This window comes from Bidens hawaiensis, unplaced genomic scaffold (genome assembly GCF_021521415.1).
Source record: "Bidens hawaiensis isolate Kalapana, Puna unplaced genomic scaffold, B.hawaiensis_p1.1 tig00001461_1, whole genome shotgun sequence".
Taxonomy (NCBI): domain Eukaryota; kingdom Viridiplantae; phylum Streptophyta; class Magnoliopsida; order Asterales; family Asteraceae; genus Bidens; species Bidens hawaiensis.
In genome coordinates, this window is record NW_027491082.1 from 1,561,916 (window position 1) to 1,576,215 (window position 14,300).

At 36.3% G+C, this 14,300-nt stretch overlaps 2 protein-coding genes across 2 annotated transcripts; one reads left to right on the top strand and one right to left on the bottom strand.

Moving 5' to 3' along the window:
• Positions 1-4,494: 4,494 nt before the first annotated feature.
• LOC143576740 (histone deacetylase 9-like) lies at positions 4,495-9,243 on the top strand. The gene is made up of 14 exons (XM_077060767.1): positions 4,495-4,648; positions 4,876-4,988; positions 5,298-5,415; positions 5,479-5,553; positions 5,652-5,871; positions 5,997-6,060; positions 6,698-6,790; positions 6,883-6,991; positions 7,112-7,161; positions 7,240-7,330; positions 8,300-8,370; positions 8,497-8,595; positions 8,793-8,859; positions 9,087-9,243. The coding sequence occupies exons 1-14, from the start codon at positions 4,612-4,614 to the stop codon at positions 9,170-9,172; spliced, it is 1,293 nt and encodes a 430-aa protein (XP_076916882.1). The 5' UTR covers positions 4,495-4,611; the 3' UTR covers positions 9,173-9,243.
• A 1,721-nt stretch (positions 9,244-10,964) lies between these two features.
• Positions 10,965-11,878, bottom strand: LOC143576747 (large ribosomal subunit protein P2B-like). Its single transcript, XM_077060777.1, has 3 exons — positions 11,775-11,878; positions 11,112-11,338; positions 10,965-11,023 (listed from the first exon to the last, which is right to left on the bottom strand). Exons 1-3 carry the CDS (start codon positions 11,860-11,862, stop codon positions 10,997-10,999), a joined length of 342 nt encoding a protein of 113 aa, XP_076916892.1. The 5' UTR covers positions 11,863-11,878; the 3' UTR covers positions 10,965-10,996.
• Between the last annotated feature and the right edge of the window lie 2,422 nt (positions 11,879-14,300).

Sequence of the window (14,300 nt, forward strand, 5' to 3'; positions counted from 1 at the left end):
ATATTGTAACTTTATAGTGTTATTGTGCAATGAGCAATCATGTCGCGCCTCGACGTTTCCGCCTTCATTGGTCGGGGTGTGACACCAGGGTCGGGCCCGAACATCCTCATCCTCCACCCTAGATCATTTAGGTTAGGTGGATGTCTCACTTTTGTCTTCCTTGGTCGGCCACCTTTTTCTGCCACCTTCTCACTATGTTGATGCTCAGTTTCTTTCTTCTCAACTGACCTGTCAATCACAAGACACTCCATTTTCGTGTGATCCTTGTTCAAGGATGCACACTTCTTAACAAAATCCGCCTTCAGGCTTTCCTTTTCAATAAAAGGGTCAGTAGTATTTTCAAATAATAATAACCGTTTATCACGATTCCCTCATTTTACTCCCAGTGTCCCCTTAGCACAATCAATTACTGCAAGTGAAGTGGCGAGGAAGGGTCTACCCAATATGACTGTGGGTTGCGTATTAGTTACATTTTTAGCATAATCAAGTACTAAAAAGTCAACTGAGTAACATAAATCCTCCACATGTACCATCACATTATATATCATGCCTCGGGGAAGTGTATGGGTTTGATCCGCTAAAACCACGGTGGTGTTTACTTTTTGTAGCGGACCAAACTCATACTGATCATATAAACTACCGAGCATTATACTAACACAAGCTCCAAGATCTAGCAGTGCCCGATCAGTTTTAAATTCACCAATTTGGATTGATAAAAGGGGCACTCCTGGGTCTTGAAGTTTACTCGGGATAATATTATTATCAACCCTCTCATCCCTTATTTTAGTTAATTTGTCATTTAAACATTTATCACAAGAACAATTTTCACAAAAAAATATTTCATTCGGTTGTAATTCAGAGTTGTTTTGAAAATTGTTTCATAATTACTCACATTTTCAGTCTCATCACTAATATCTTCCACCACCTCCTCAATAAACTGTGGTGTTGGATCAATTTGAACACTTGAAATTCCAAAATTAGGTAAAAGACTTACCGCATTGATATGCACATTGTTCCCCTTCTTTAAGCTCGAGCTGTGTTTCTTCAAATTCTCAACATCGGTTGCAAGTTGACCCATTTGAGTGGTCAACGATTGAATGACTTTGTCACGGACTTCACCCTTTTGCATGCGCACTTCATCAAGTTGATTTCTCCGTTGCATATCTTGTTGTATCATCCTAAGCATATCCATGACTTCGTTCCCACTTGAATAACTTTGACCCGAACACCCACTTTGACCACTGCCCGTTTGTTGAAATTGACTTTGAAAGCTTTGATTGTTGTATTGTTGGCGTGGAACATAATTTCCTTGATTCCCTTGGAAATTCGGATTAGATTGAGTAGCCGGATTCCCATAACGAAAATTGAGATGATTTTTCAACCCGGGGTGGTAAGTGTTTGAATTCATGTTATAATTTCGACCACCTCCCCCTTGACCTTGAAGTGCACTCACGTTCTCTAATTGTGCTTGTCCCACCGTACACACATCCGCCGCATGACCCAACTCATTTCAATTTGTACAAACATCAATTCTTTGGTTAGTGGCTTGTACTCCTACATCTTCTACGGCATGGACTTGCGGTCTTCCAATTGCCGGCCTTGCTCTTCTTGCGGTTTGAGCCTTTCTCTTCGATGTGACCGACATTTGCTCCAAGAATTCCCAATCATCTTGTTCATAATTGGTACCGAATGTACCATTTGTGATTGACATTAAGTCCCTCTCATCTTCCGCATTTAACCCCTCATGAAAAGTATTCAACAATTCCCAAAGAGCTATACCATGGTGAGGACAATTTTTTATCATCATATTAAACCTCTCGAATGTTTCATGAAACATCTCACCCGATTGTTGTTGGAAGCTTCTCAAACTTCGTCTCGCATCATTAGTCTTTTGGGCCGTGTAAAACTCTTCCAAGAACCTTTGTTGCATCTCGGCCCAAGTATAAATTGATGCGGAAGGCAAAGTGTAGAACCATCTCTTTGCCTTATCTTCTAACGAGAATTGGAATAAAACCAACTTAACTTCATCCAGTGAAAAACCTTGACCCCCAATCGTGTTTCAAATAGAGTCATATGCCTCCAAATGAAAATAAGGTTCTTTCGTTGCTAGACCCTTATACTTTGGTAAACTTTGGAGCGCATTGGTTCTCACCTCAAATGTTCTTCCATTTTGGTTTTGAGGAATAACTACCGGAGATGGGTTATTGGTGATGACTGGTCTAAAATGAGCTTCAATTCCACTAACCATCTCCCTTGCATGCCTTCTTGGTACCCCCAATGGTACTCTTGGTTGGCCCATTTGCCGGTAAGCGGGCCTTTGTTGGGCATATTGTTGGATTGTGGTTGAGGATTTGGTTGTTGAGGTTGTTGATATTGCGGTTGTTGTGGAACTTGTTGCAATGGTTGTGGTTGTTGTATTTGATTGATATTCGGCCTACCCCATTTTTGCACTAGTTTCTGCGGTTGTTGTTCGGGTCCATACCCGAATTGCCCTTGCACCCTCAATTGACTCCCATCAACTCCACTTACATATCCTTCTTCAAATTCTTCATACCCTTCATTGTTATCTCCATAATGTGGCCTACCAAACAAATGCGGGCCCGATCTAGGACCCGGTGAAATATGGATTATGGGTGGGTCTTGGGGAAATGTGTACGGTTGTCGATGGTAGAATGGATGCTGTTGAGAGTGAAAAGGTGATTGTTGTGATGAAGTCGATGATTGTCCTTGAATAGGCATGAAGTTGGGCAAGGGTGGAAGGTTAGCTAGTGGTTGAAAGCTAAACACGGTTGAAGTAGGCTCGCTTGTAGGATTTATGGTGGTAATGGGTTCAGTGGATGGTGGGCTCTATGGATTGATGGGTGGTGGCATTGGCGGTAAAGTTTGTTCCAAAGTCATGATTATGGTGTCAGTTGTTCGACTTTGTGTGCTTGGTGACCCAATAATCTTGTTCTCCCTTTGAAGAATCCGATTCTGGCGAAAAGTTCTCTCGATTTCCGGATCAAAAGCTAACGGTGATGAAGACCGCAAGCGTCGTGTATGCATATACCTGTAAGTACCTGCACACTAGAACAACCCGCGTAAAACTGACAGTAACAATTTAAACAAAAACTACAAAAATAACACACGTTGCGCATTACTCCCCGGCAACGGCGCCAAAATTTGACACGAGGTCGAAGACTCGTACAAAAATAAACCAAATACAACTAACTAGATAGCGGTTAGTGGGTGTCGAACACGTGGAGTTTGTGGAATATGTGTTACTAAGTAACTCAACAATTAAACTAATATAAACGTAAATGACGAAAAAGTAATTCTCAAGTTGGTTTTGATTTGATTTTATAAACTAAATAAACTAAACGAAAGTTGTAAACAATTGCTTAAGCAAGTATTCCTCTTGGAATTCGGGTTATTACTCAACACTTTTATTAAAGTTCAATGGATAAATCATAATATCTTGATTTTGTGTAAGTGTAATTGTTTGTGATTAATCAAGAACTAAGTACTCGGATTCCTAGAACGCGAGGTCGTTACTTGGTAATCACTCAATATAGTCTTAACCCTAATTCCTTCTACTAAATCTCAATTGTCAACAACACCAAGAACGTATAGAACGAAACTAGGTTTAAAACGATATGGACAAATTACAAACAATCAAACAAACATCATAGTTATACTAACCTCAACAATTAGATAACCAATCCAAATTCAAGGACAATAAACATAAATGTATTGTGAATAACCTTACATCTAAGAGAAACACCAAAGGGTTTAGCCACACATGATTGGTTTCATCAATCCAATGTTTAATCCAATTCAATCAAAGATTATGATGTTAATCTTCAATAAGAAACACCCAAAATATTGTTCCAAGGCACCAAAATCACCCACACCAATTGTCTAGTTCGGAATCCCCAAGAATGGAACCCAAAAGTCCTTTAAAACCCATTTTTCGAGTTGTAACCGACATCAAAATGTTGAGGCTACAGTAAGCTATGGTGGCTACCGTAAGCTACGGTAGCCCTGAAGTTCCTACGGTGGAAAGTGTCTGTTTACGGTGGCTTTTTACGGCAGACCCCTAGCGTAGCTTACGGTGGCTACCGTAAGCTACGGTAGACCCTAAAAAATTCCATTTTTCTTTATCAATTCTTGGCTGTTGACTTCCCGCATTGACTCTCTTGTTCCTTTTCATCTGAACACACTCGAGCAATATTTTCTCCTAATTTGTACCTGCATTACACAACATAGTGTAGTAATCCAAATCCTTGAATTTATACATAAACACACACGTTTTAACTAGAATTATGACACTTTAGGGTGGCTCTACAATCCACCCGTCACTACTCCAAAGATTCTCATAAGTACCCGGTCAACTCAACACACTTTTAAGTAGCGGTGATCTTCGAACATTTGGTACTTCACAACTAGCTTTAGAGTTTAGAAAGATGCAAAATTATAAGGACCAAAAGGCCAACATACCGAAAGATATAACTCCCTGAACGACCGCCATTGTTAAACAGCAACAGACCTCAGCTCAGCTACGAACATCAGTTCTGGTTTTAAGCTCCATTATTGATATCTTACTGATTTATATCTGTAATTTGGGATAACATGCGTTCAAAAGATCGAATTTCATACTTTTACGATGGTACGTATATATCTGTATATGCGCACACTAATGTTTACGAAACATCTCGCAATATCCTAATTTAATTATACAAGATCCATCCTTTTAGATTAGTTTTTGCCTAAGAATATCAAACCCTAGAAATTATCTACTGTTGACTGTTGTGATAGGTTTACATTTCGTGGCTAAAACTGGTTATAAAATTGAGAATTGATTGTCAAAATTATTAGGGTAATTGACTTGTGCAGGAGATGTTGGCAATGTTTACTTCGGGCCGAACCATCCGATGAAGCCGCACCGGTTATGTATGACTCATCATCTGGTGCTCTCGTATGATCTTCACAAAAAGATGGAAATTTATGTTAGTTTTATACTTTTATGGCTTTTCACTTGCTTTTTAATAGGGGTGTAAGCGAGCCGAGCCGCTCGTGAGCTATTCGAGATAGGATAACTAAAACTTGAATCGAGCGGATCTCGTTTGTTAAATGAGTTTCGTTAAAAGCTTGAGCCTGGGATCGAGCTAATTTAAGCTCGGTTCGATTTGAGTTTTTAATGAGCCAGTCTCGAGTAGCTCACGAGTGGTTCGGCTCGTGTACACCCCTAGTTTTTAGTCATATGGCTGATACCCTTTGTTAATAGCATATAATATAATCTGTGATGTTTAATTCAGAGACCTCACAAGGCTTATCCAGTTGAGCTAGCACAGTTTCACTCAGCAGATTATGTGGAGTTCTTGCAGCGGATTAACCCCGACACGCAGCATTTGTTTCCAGAAGAAATGGCAAAGTGTAAGTACCTTGTTTGATGACACTTATGACTGATTTAAATTCTAACACTTAATTTATGTTTAGTTAAGCTTGGAGAAGATTGCCCTGTATTTGATGACATGTTTGAGTTTTGCCAAATATATGCTGGTGGAACAATTGGTAAGCTTTATCTTAAATAATTAGCTACATTTTATTAATTTATTTAGAATTCTGGTTTTATACATATACCGTGTTTAACTATTTATGATTGCTAATAGATGCTGCACGAAGATTAAATAATCAGCTTTGTGACGTTGCCATAAATTGGGCTGGTGGATTACATCATGCTAAAAAGTGTGAGGCTTCTGGATTTTGTTATATCAATGATTTGGTTTTGGGCATTTTGGAGCTTCTTAAATATCATGCACGGGTTTTATATATTGATATTGATGTGCATCATGGTGATGGTGTTGAAGAAGCCTTTTACTTCACCGACAGGTAACAAATTTAATTGGTCTACATTAGAAACATATTGGAAGTTTAGATGACTGATCATATGCTATGTAATTACTATCAAACATATTTTGCACTCATTTTGACCATATGATGCTTTAACGTGTCAGGGTGATGACAGTTAGTTTTCACAAATATGGAAATCTGTTCTTTCCTGGATCAGGTGATGTTAAGGTATTTTACATCCAGCACTTCTCTGTTTATCTGTATGGTTGATATTTTTAAATTATAAACAGTTAAACGAACGGGGTTTTCTTGTTCGTTTTCGTTCGTGAAGAAACTGAGTGTGGTCATGTTCGTTCGTTGATAGAACGAATCAATATAACTGAACATAGATGAACAATATGAGCGAGTAACTGAACAAGCACTAATTAAAAGTAAACGCGAATATCAATCTGTTGGGCCTTAAATATTGATAAACTCTATTGTAATGAGCCCTAACAATTTAAATGAAGGGGAAAGTTAACGTACAAACTAAAAATGCGTGCTAACTGTGCGAATCAAGTAGTGTAATTACACTACTTGATTCGCACTGTTAGTACGTTAATTTAATTTGTATCTGATCCAAACCCTTTAAATGAATACATAAGCGAACAAACGTAAACTAGCTAACTTAAACTACCAGAAATGAATGAACGAGACATGTGTTAATGGTCATTCGTTTAACTAAATGAATGGAAAGTTTTGTTGATGTTCATTCATTTTTTAAATAAACGAACTTCTCATGGAATGGTTGACTGAATGTTTGGTTTGTTTACAAGCCTAATTAGAACGATACTCATATATTTATTTGATACTTTTGATTTTGTAGGAAATTGGGGAACGAGAAGGAAAGTTTTATGCAATTAACGTCCCTTTAAAGGACGGTATAGACGACACCAGCTTTACCCGATTGTTTAAAACGGTATGTTTATTAAAGCTAAATATTTTGTCTTTTTGATATATTTATGGTGGGGGAGCTAGTTATATACTTCTATTTAAAATTTCATTTTGCAGATAATATCAAAGGTTGTTGAAACATACCAACCGGGTGTAATAGTTCTCCAGTGTGGGGCCGATTCGCTTGCTGGGGACCGCTTAGGCTGTTTCAATCTCTCAATAGATGGTGCTAATCTTATTGTAATCAAAACCCACTTGATTATTGTTTAAAATTCTAAATTTGTAAATAACAGATAATTGACTAATGCTGCAATACTTGCTTCTGTTATTTCTGAATGTCCTACAGGACATGCTGAATGTGTTAGAATTGTAAAAAGATTTGGTTTGCCCCTGCTGGTAGGTCTATTTTATTATTTTAAATAGTTTTTGTTTGAATAGTGTTAATTATAAACTAATATTTAGGGTTTTGTGAAGGTAACTGGTGGTGGAGGATATACAAAAGAGAATGTTGCTCGGTGTTGGACTGTTGAAACGGGAGTTCTTTTAGATACAGAGCTTCCTGATGGTATATACTTTTTTTTTCAACTCGTATATTATTTTCTCAGATTAGAATCATATTAAGTTATATTTATATATATATATAGGGGAGGGATATTTTGAGAACCATATTGAGTTTTAAGAACTTAAGAACTCAATTCTTGGCCACACATTTGATTAAATGGATTTGAATATGTGGTTGAGATTAAATCTGACCAAAAAGTCAAAGTAGGAGAGAGAATAAAGATGTAAGTGGTTACACTAACTTTTACGTCCGTTACACATATGTAAAAAGTCGACTCGGTGTGTAAAAAATTCTGTAATTTTTTTACGTATATTTAACCTACATATATTACGCATGTGTAAAAAAAATTCGAAAAAAAAAATCGTTACAATGAGTTCTTTCGAGTTCTTAAAACTCAAATGGGTTCTCATTTGAAAGCTCCCCTATATATATATATATATATATATATATATATATATATATTGCAAAGTTGCTTGCTTGATTAAAAAGGCTTAAATGTAATAATGTCTCAATAAAAAAGGCCATTGTAAGTATCATCTCAAGAGAATTAGGGATGTGATGGTCATTTTTAATAAAAAATGACTGAAATTGAACACTTTTAAAGGGCGTTTTTTTACACTATCCCTCTTGTTAAATATACACATTATGCAAATTGGTAATTGCCTGAATCCAATTAAGTGATTAAGTGCTTATTTGCATTATTTTTAGGTGGTATTTTGTGGAAACTGATGTTTGTTTCTCTTGTCAGTCACATATTTTGTTTGCATTACATATTTCTAAAACTTACACATTATTTTTTATAATTGTCTGAATCCAGTTAAGTGATTAAATGCTTATCTGCATCATCTTTAGGTGCTATTTTGTGGAAACTGATGTTTGATTCTCTTGACGGACATCTTTTTTGTTTGTTTTACATATTTTTAAAACTTAATATTATGTTTAAAATTTTTATAAATGTGTGAATGAATGCAGAGATTCCAGATAATGATTATATCAAGTATTTTGCTCCAGAGTGTTCGTTAAGGATTCCAACGGCTCATATTGTATGTCATTTCTTCTCTATTTTTTTTTTTGGTCGTTTTGGTTTTAGCTAGAAGTGGTCATTTCAACCCGTTTACTTATTTTTGGGTTACTGAGCCAAATCAAAAAAAATTTTGTTGGTTTGACAGGAAAATTTTAATAGCAAGTCATACTTGGGCACTATAAAGATGCAAGTTCTAGAAAATCTTCGATGCATTCAACATGCTCCAAGTGTACAAATGCAAGAGGTAAATAAGAATATTATTAAAAACTAACTATTTAAGTACTTAAGAAAAACTTAATTGTAGTTTTTCTATAATTATCTTTGTCTAAAGGGTGTTTTGGAATGTTGACCAATACTCAAGCATTTCTTCACCAATGTGACTTATTTGGATTCGCATTAAAGATTGAAATGAATCTTTCCTTAATTCTCTAAATATTGCAGGTCCCACCTGATTTCTATATTCCTGATTTTGATGAAGATGAGAAGAACCCTGATGAACGAATCCATCGTAAGTACACAAATCCTTATAACAGCAATACAATAATAATTGTTTTGATACAATGATTTTTTATGGTTTTATACGCTTTGTATTCAATATTCGTGGCTTTCGGGTAGTTTCATTAATGCTAAATTTTCTAGGTTCGCCTATTAACACACAGAGAAATAATACAACCCAAATTCGCGCATTTACCCATAATAGCTGTTTGTTCATATAGTTCCTTTTCTTTCTAACAGAGCACACAAGGGACAAGCAAATTCAACGTGATGATGAATACTATGAAGGAGACAACGACAACGATCATAACATGGATGATGTTTGACATTTGCGTGTTGTTTTGGAGTAGATATTAGAAAAATTAGGGTTCGTTTGAAGGGGATTGAGATTACAAAGGAGCCAACAATAGAAATTCTATTTATGTTGTTTTTTCTCTTAGTTGTATGCAGACTGGGTTGTCATGTGCCATTAATTTGGACATTTGACATTGATTAACAATCCTTCACCGTTCGCATCCCCACTGGTCTTCTTTTTCTCCTCTATCACACTTCTTAATTTTCGATTAGAACCTTTCTATCACCATGATCAAATTATATCACCTACATACAACAAAAAAGAATATATGCAACTTATATCCCTATCCTCATTGCTTATCACCATACTCTTCATTGATAATTTCCATAATGTTTTTTTTTCCTGACATGTTTCAAAGGTACCTAGTTTTTGCTTGACCCGTTTCAAAATTACTATTTTGATGCAAATCCATTTTACATGTTTCAAAATTACCGGTTATTATTTCTATTTATTTATTTATTTATTTGATCCGTTCCAAAATTACCTATAACACAACATAAGTTATGCTATATACTAATGAAGCATAAGTTGAAATAGCAATTGCGCATGGGTTTAATACTAAATTGCTAATCCAAGGGACAAAATAATTGAACCTTTTAATATGTAATACTCTCTCATAAATGTATTACTTGATAGGCAACAACCGAAGTGGTTTTAGTTCAAGCAGCCTATCAAACGACTCATAATCTCATATGCATACTTAGTGACTCGTTTCAGGCCACAAAAAAGACAATTCCTGAAGCTGCTGCACCAGCCAAATCATCACAAACATACGACAACGAACCAGTGCCAATCACTATGGATATTAGGTTGAAACAAATTAAAGTAAAAAATGTAGTAACCGACAACACATCTAAACCGATGCCAAACATTATCAAAATTTGGTGACAATCAAATTAAACTATTAAAGTCAACAATGCAACAACACACACAAAAAAAACCCAAAAGTCAGTCAGAGAACAAACCAAAATGTACAAACGAAAGAAATTCTAAAACCTAATCGATTTAAAAAAAAAGAAAAAAAGAATTAGGGTTCATACCAAGGCAAAGCCTCTGATGCCCACACTGCGACACATAGTCACGTATCTCAGATGAGTCATCGAAAATTCAACTTTAATTGCAGATCTCCGTCAAAAGAGCGACGATGGTTCTTCAACTTCAATGGTGTTTTTTGTCCTCAATCGCCGCTGGCCTAGAGTGCCTTTCTGCTTCTACGCATGTCTTTATCATTGTTCATTGACAGCGGCAAATACACCAAACAGCCACACCACCACCATATATAAACCTACTGAAGTCATTTTAATTTTTAAAAAAATAAAACTTTTATTATAAAATCAAACAACTTGTCGAATGAATGGCCTGTCATTTATATTTTATATCAGACTTTTTTTAATCTTATTTAGCAACAACGCATCAGCTACACAATGTTAATACCTTTGTTATTATGCTCTCTTTCTTTGGGGCTATCAAATCCAGCTTAAAAGGTATTTGAAAGTGTGATTATCAAAACATGTAAAAATCATAATCAAATAATTTCATTAAATCTGGGCACCGTTAATTAGAGCTCCATATGAAGATACACCAAAATTTAAAGACAAAAATACTATGCATTTTAAAGGGGTCATATCTTGAAATGTAATAAAACACCAGAAAAGCTGCTATAGCACACGAAAAGTATGTGTTTTCATCATATATAACTAATAAAACTTAAAACTCCATAATTTCTGCATTGTCTTAAAGATAATTGATGACAAAACAAAGTGAAAAATACATAATGCTTCTCACAAAACCCGCCTTAGTCGAATAAACTGAATCCCATGTCCTGAAAAAGATACAAAAAAATAAACGTAAGCAAGTAATCATAGCAAACTAAGAATTGTATCATAAAATCATAATAAAAAGTATCTTACATCATCAGATTCCTCTTTCTCTTCAACCTTCTCTTCTTTCTTTGTCTCAGCTGCAGCAGCTGCAGGTGCAGTACCACCGCCAGTTGCAGCCGCCACTGCAACACCACCACCACCAGATGGAACTGAAGCAAGCTTCTCCCTTCCGGAAGCAATTAGTTCTGTGATGTCTTTACCCTTAACTTCCTTCAGTAGCAATTCAATCTTATCTTCATCTGCATCGGCTCCAACTGCAATTTATAACATAAAGGTTACTTCAAATTTTGAATAAATAAAACACACAGATTTAGTGAAGTAAATTGTTTAGTTATATGTAATACAAAAAAGCTATTGCACTGAGTAAAATATTATAAAACATTTATACACACGCACATTATTTCATTAACTATTACGACTTGTAGTCAAGCGTAAAGATCGTATAAATCCATCATGATTTAGTCTCTTAGTTCTTAGAAAATCTCGTGAACGCTTTTAGCTGGGCAGTCAATTGCATATAAAGCACATTTGAGACGATTAAAGATCAATAATATATATACACACACACACATATATATACAGTCGTCACAATCAACAGCAGTGAAGTTAATAAAAATGTCAATTAAAGTAACCTCAAAATAAGTATGAAAACAGTAACAATTTGATAAGCATCGAATATATGGATCATACCTGAAGCGAGAATGCTCTTCAAATCCTCTGCGGATGGAGAGGTGTTACCGCCCAAAAGAGCCAACAAATACGCAGCAATAACCTTCATTCTGCAGCAAACATTCAATTAAGCTGGGTCTAGTGAGCAATGGATTGAATAAGACGGTGATACCTGTCTTCTGTTGAAGACGATCGATCTCTATGTGTTGTGTTGTGTTGTGTTGTGTTTTTGGTAACCCTAGTTTTATTTATCCGACTGTTAGTGGGCTTTCACAGATAACAGGCCAGCCCGGTATATTCTATTTTTAGATCAATGGACTTGTCTTATAATCCACGTTTTTAGACAGCCCATGTCACCATTGAGCAAATTCGGTACCGGTATTGATTGGTACCGTTACCAAAAGCAGTACTGATTTCGTACCGTCGGTACCGAATTGGTACCAAAGTTTGAGTTTCAGGATCGGTACGGTACCGGTGCCGGTATTTCCCTATTTTTTACCTTCAATACCGGTATTGTACCAATACCGAATAGAATATTTCGGTACCGGTACTGGTACCAAGATTTTGTGATTTTTGGGATTGGTATTTTCGGTACCGGTACGGTACCGAGCTCATCCCTACCCATGACTAGAGGTACACAAATCAGGTTTTTCTAACACCTGGTTTTAGGTATGGAACCGCGTTCGGGTATGACCAGTATTGGAAATACTTGGGTCGGTTTTGGGTCCGGGCATTGTCTCTAAAAATCGTACCCTATACAACGGGTTTGGTTCAGGTATAAAAATGAGTATTCTAACACCGAGTATTTAAATACCCTATTTTCAGGTATTGAAAAAACTCTATTTTCAGTTTTCAGGTATATATTGGGTTTTTAAGGGTTGCACTTTTTTTTGGGTGTTTTCGGGTATTTTCAACTTTCAAGTATTTTTCAGGTAATTTCAGGTATAGATTGGGTATTGGAAAAACCATGTTCCGGTTTTTGGGTATTATCGGATACATATCGGGTCCGGTTCCGGTGACATTTTTTGGTACTGAAATGCATACTCTATGTAACATCATGAAAATTTTGGTCAAAATTTGACAAACTAATAAAACTTAAGGACTAAAAATATACATGGCAAAAGTAAGAGAAAAATAAGACAAAGAATGAAAGTAGCTTATGTTAAGGAATAGAGTAAGGAGACTCCATCCCACATCGGAGAAAGAAAGAAAAATTAAGCACTTTATAAGAAGAGAACATTCCATGAAAATGTTCTTATGTGGTCAACCACTCTACATAGTTCTAGCGGGGGTGCGAAGCACCCGACGCGCACGGGCTCGGGTGAAGGGCAATGGGCGCAATGTGGCGCTTTGATGGCGCACGCTCGCATCGTCGCTTAAGAGCCGCCTTTGTATTTTTGAATGATGAGACGAAATCAAGATATGGCAAGTTAGCAAAAGATCAGGGACCAAAAATGAACAGATTCAAAGTTTTGCATCTTCGCGATACGCGAAGAATCCACGTTTTACATCTTCGCGATACGCGAAGATGCAGGACACGTGGCGATACCGTAGCGACACGTGGCAAGCCTATGCGGCGACTCAGCGAAGCTAGTGCATCTTCGCGATAGGCCGGCCATGGGGGTGGTCCTCACTCATCCAATTCACACTCCCAATCACACATTACCTCGATAAGCATGCCACGACCCCGATATGGCGATATCCCGACAAGTCTTACCTCGAAATGCGTGCCATAACTCTACCTAGTTACTCTCTCTCGACCTCTCTCCAAGTAGAAGTGCGGTCCAAATAGAGCATAGGCGTTTCGAGTAATAAGCCATTCACGGTAGGGATTTTGCCCGATTATTATATTATAAATGGCTTAGACCCTAGTTAGGGATATAGCCTGTACCTTGATTTTATAAAGTGGAAATAAGATTCCATAAAGTCGAGATTATAGATAAAATAATACTTCTTTATTATATATAAAGATTTTATTAAGTATTTCTTATAATAAAAGAAAGTTGAAATATATGTTTCTTCAACGAAGAAGAAACACAGGTTTATAAGTGATTAACAAGAAAGGACTAAAGGTCCTTATATTTATAAAGAGATAAAATGTCAAGGTAAAGGTTATGCAATCAAACTAAAGGTCTGAAGCTAGATCGTTGATCTAGTACTTATAATGTGACATTTGTCAATTTAGGGTTATTTTATACTTGTATTCTTAATGTAAACCCGACCCGTTTTGTATCCCGAACCTTTCGATATTATCAAAATGATGAATTATATGTTAAATATTTGTTTTATAGTTGTTGGATAAAAAAAACACCTTTTTCGGTTCTTAAAATTCCCCGAAAACGCTCAACACGAACTCCAGTGACTAAAACTACCAAAATGGAGACTTGAAGGACTCATTTGTAGTTTGTGCTTTCTTGGGTCTATAACCAACCCATTTTCATGAAACACCCTTTATGAAAGACCCATTCAACTTACCCTATATATACACACCCATCTTCTTCATTTGTGCTTGCTCATTTCTTCATTTCTCTCTCAAATTCTTAAATT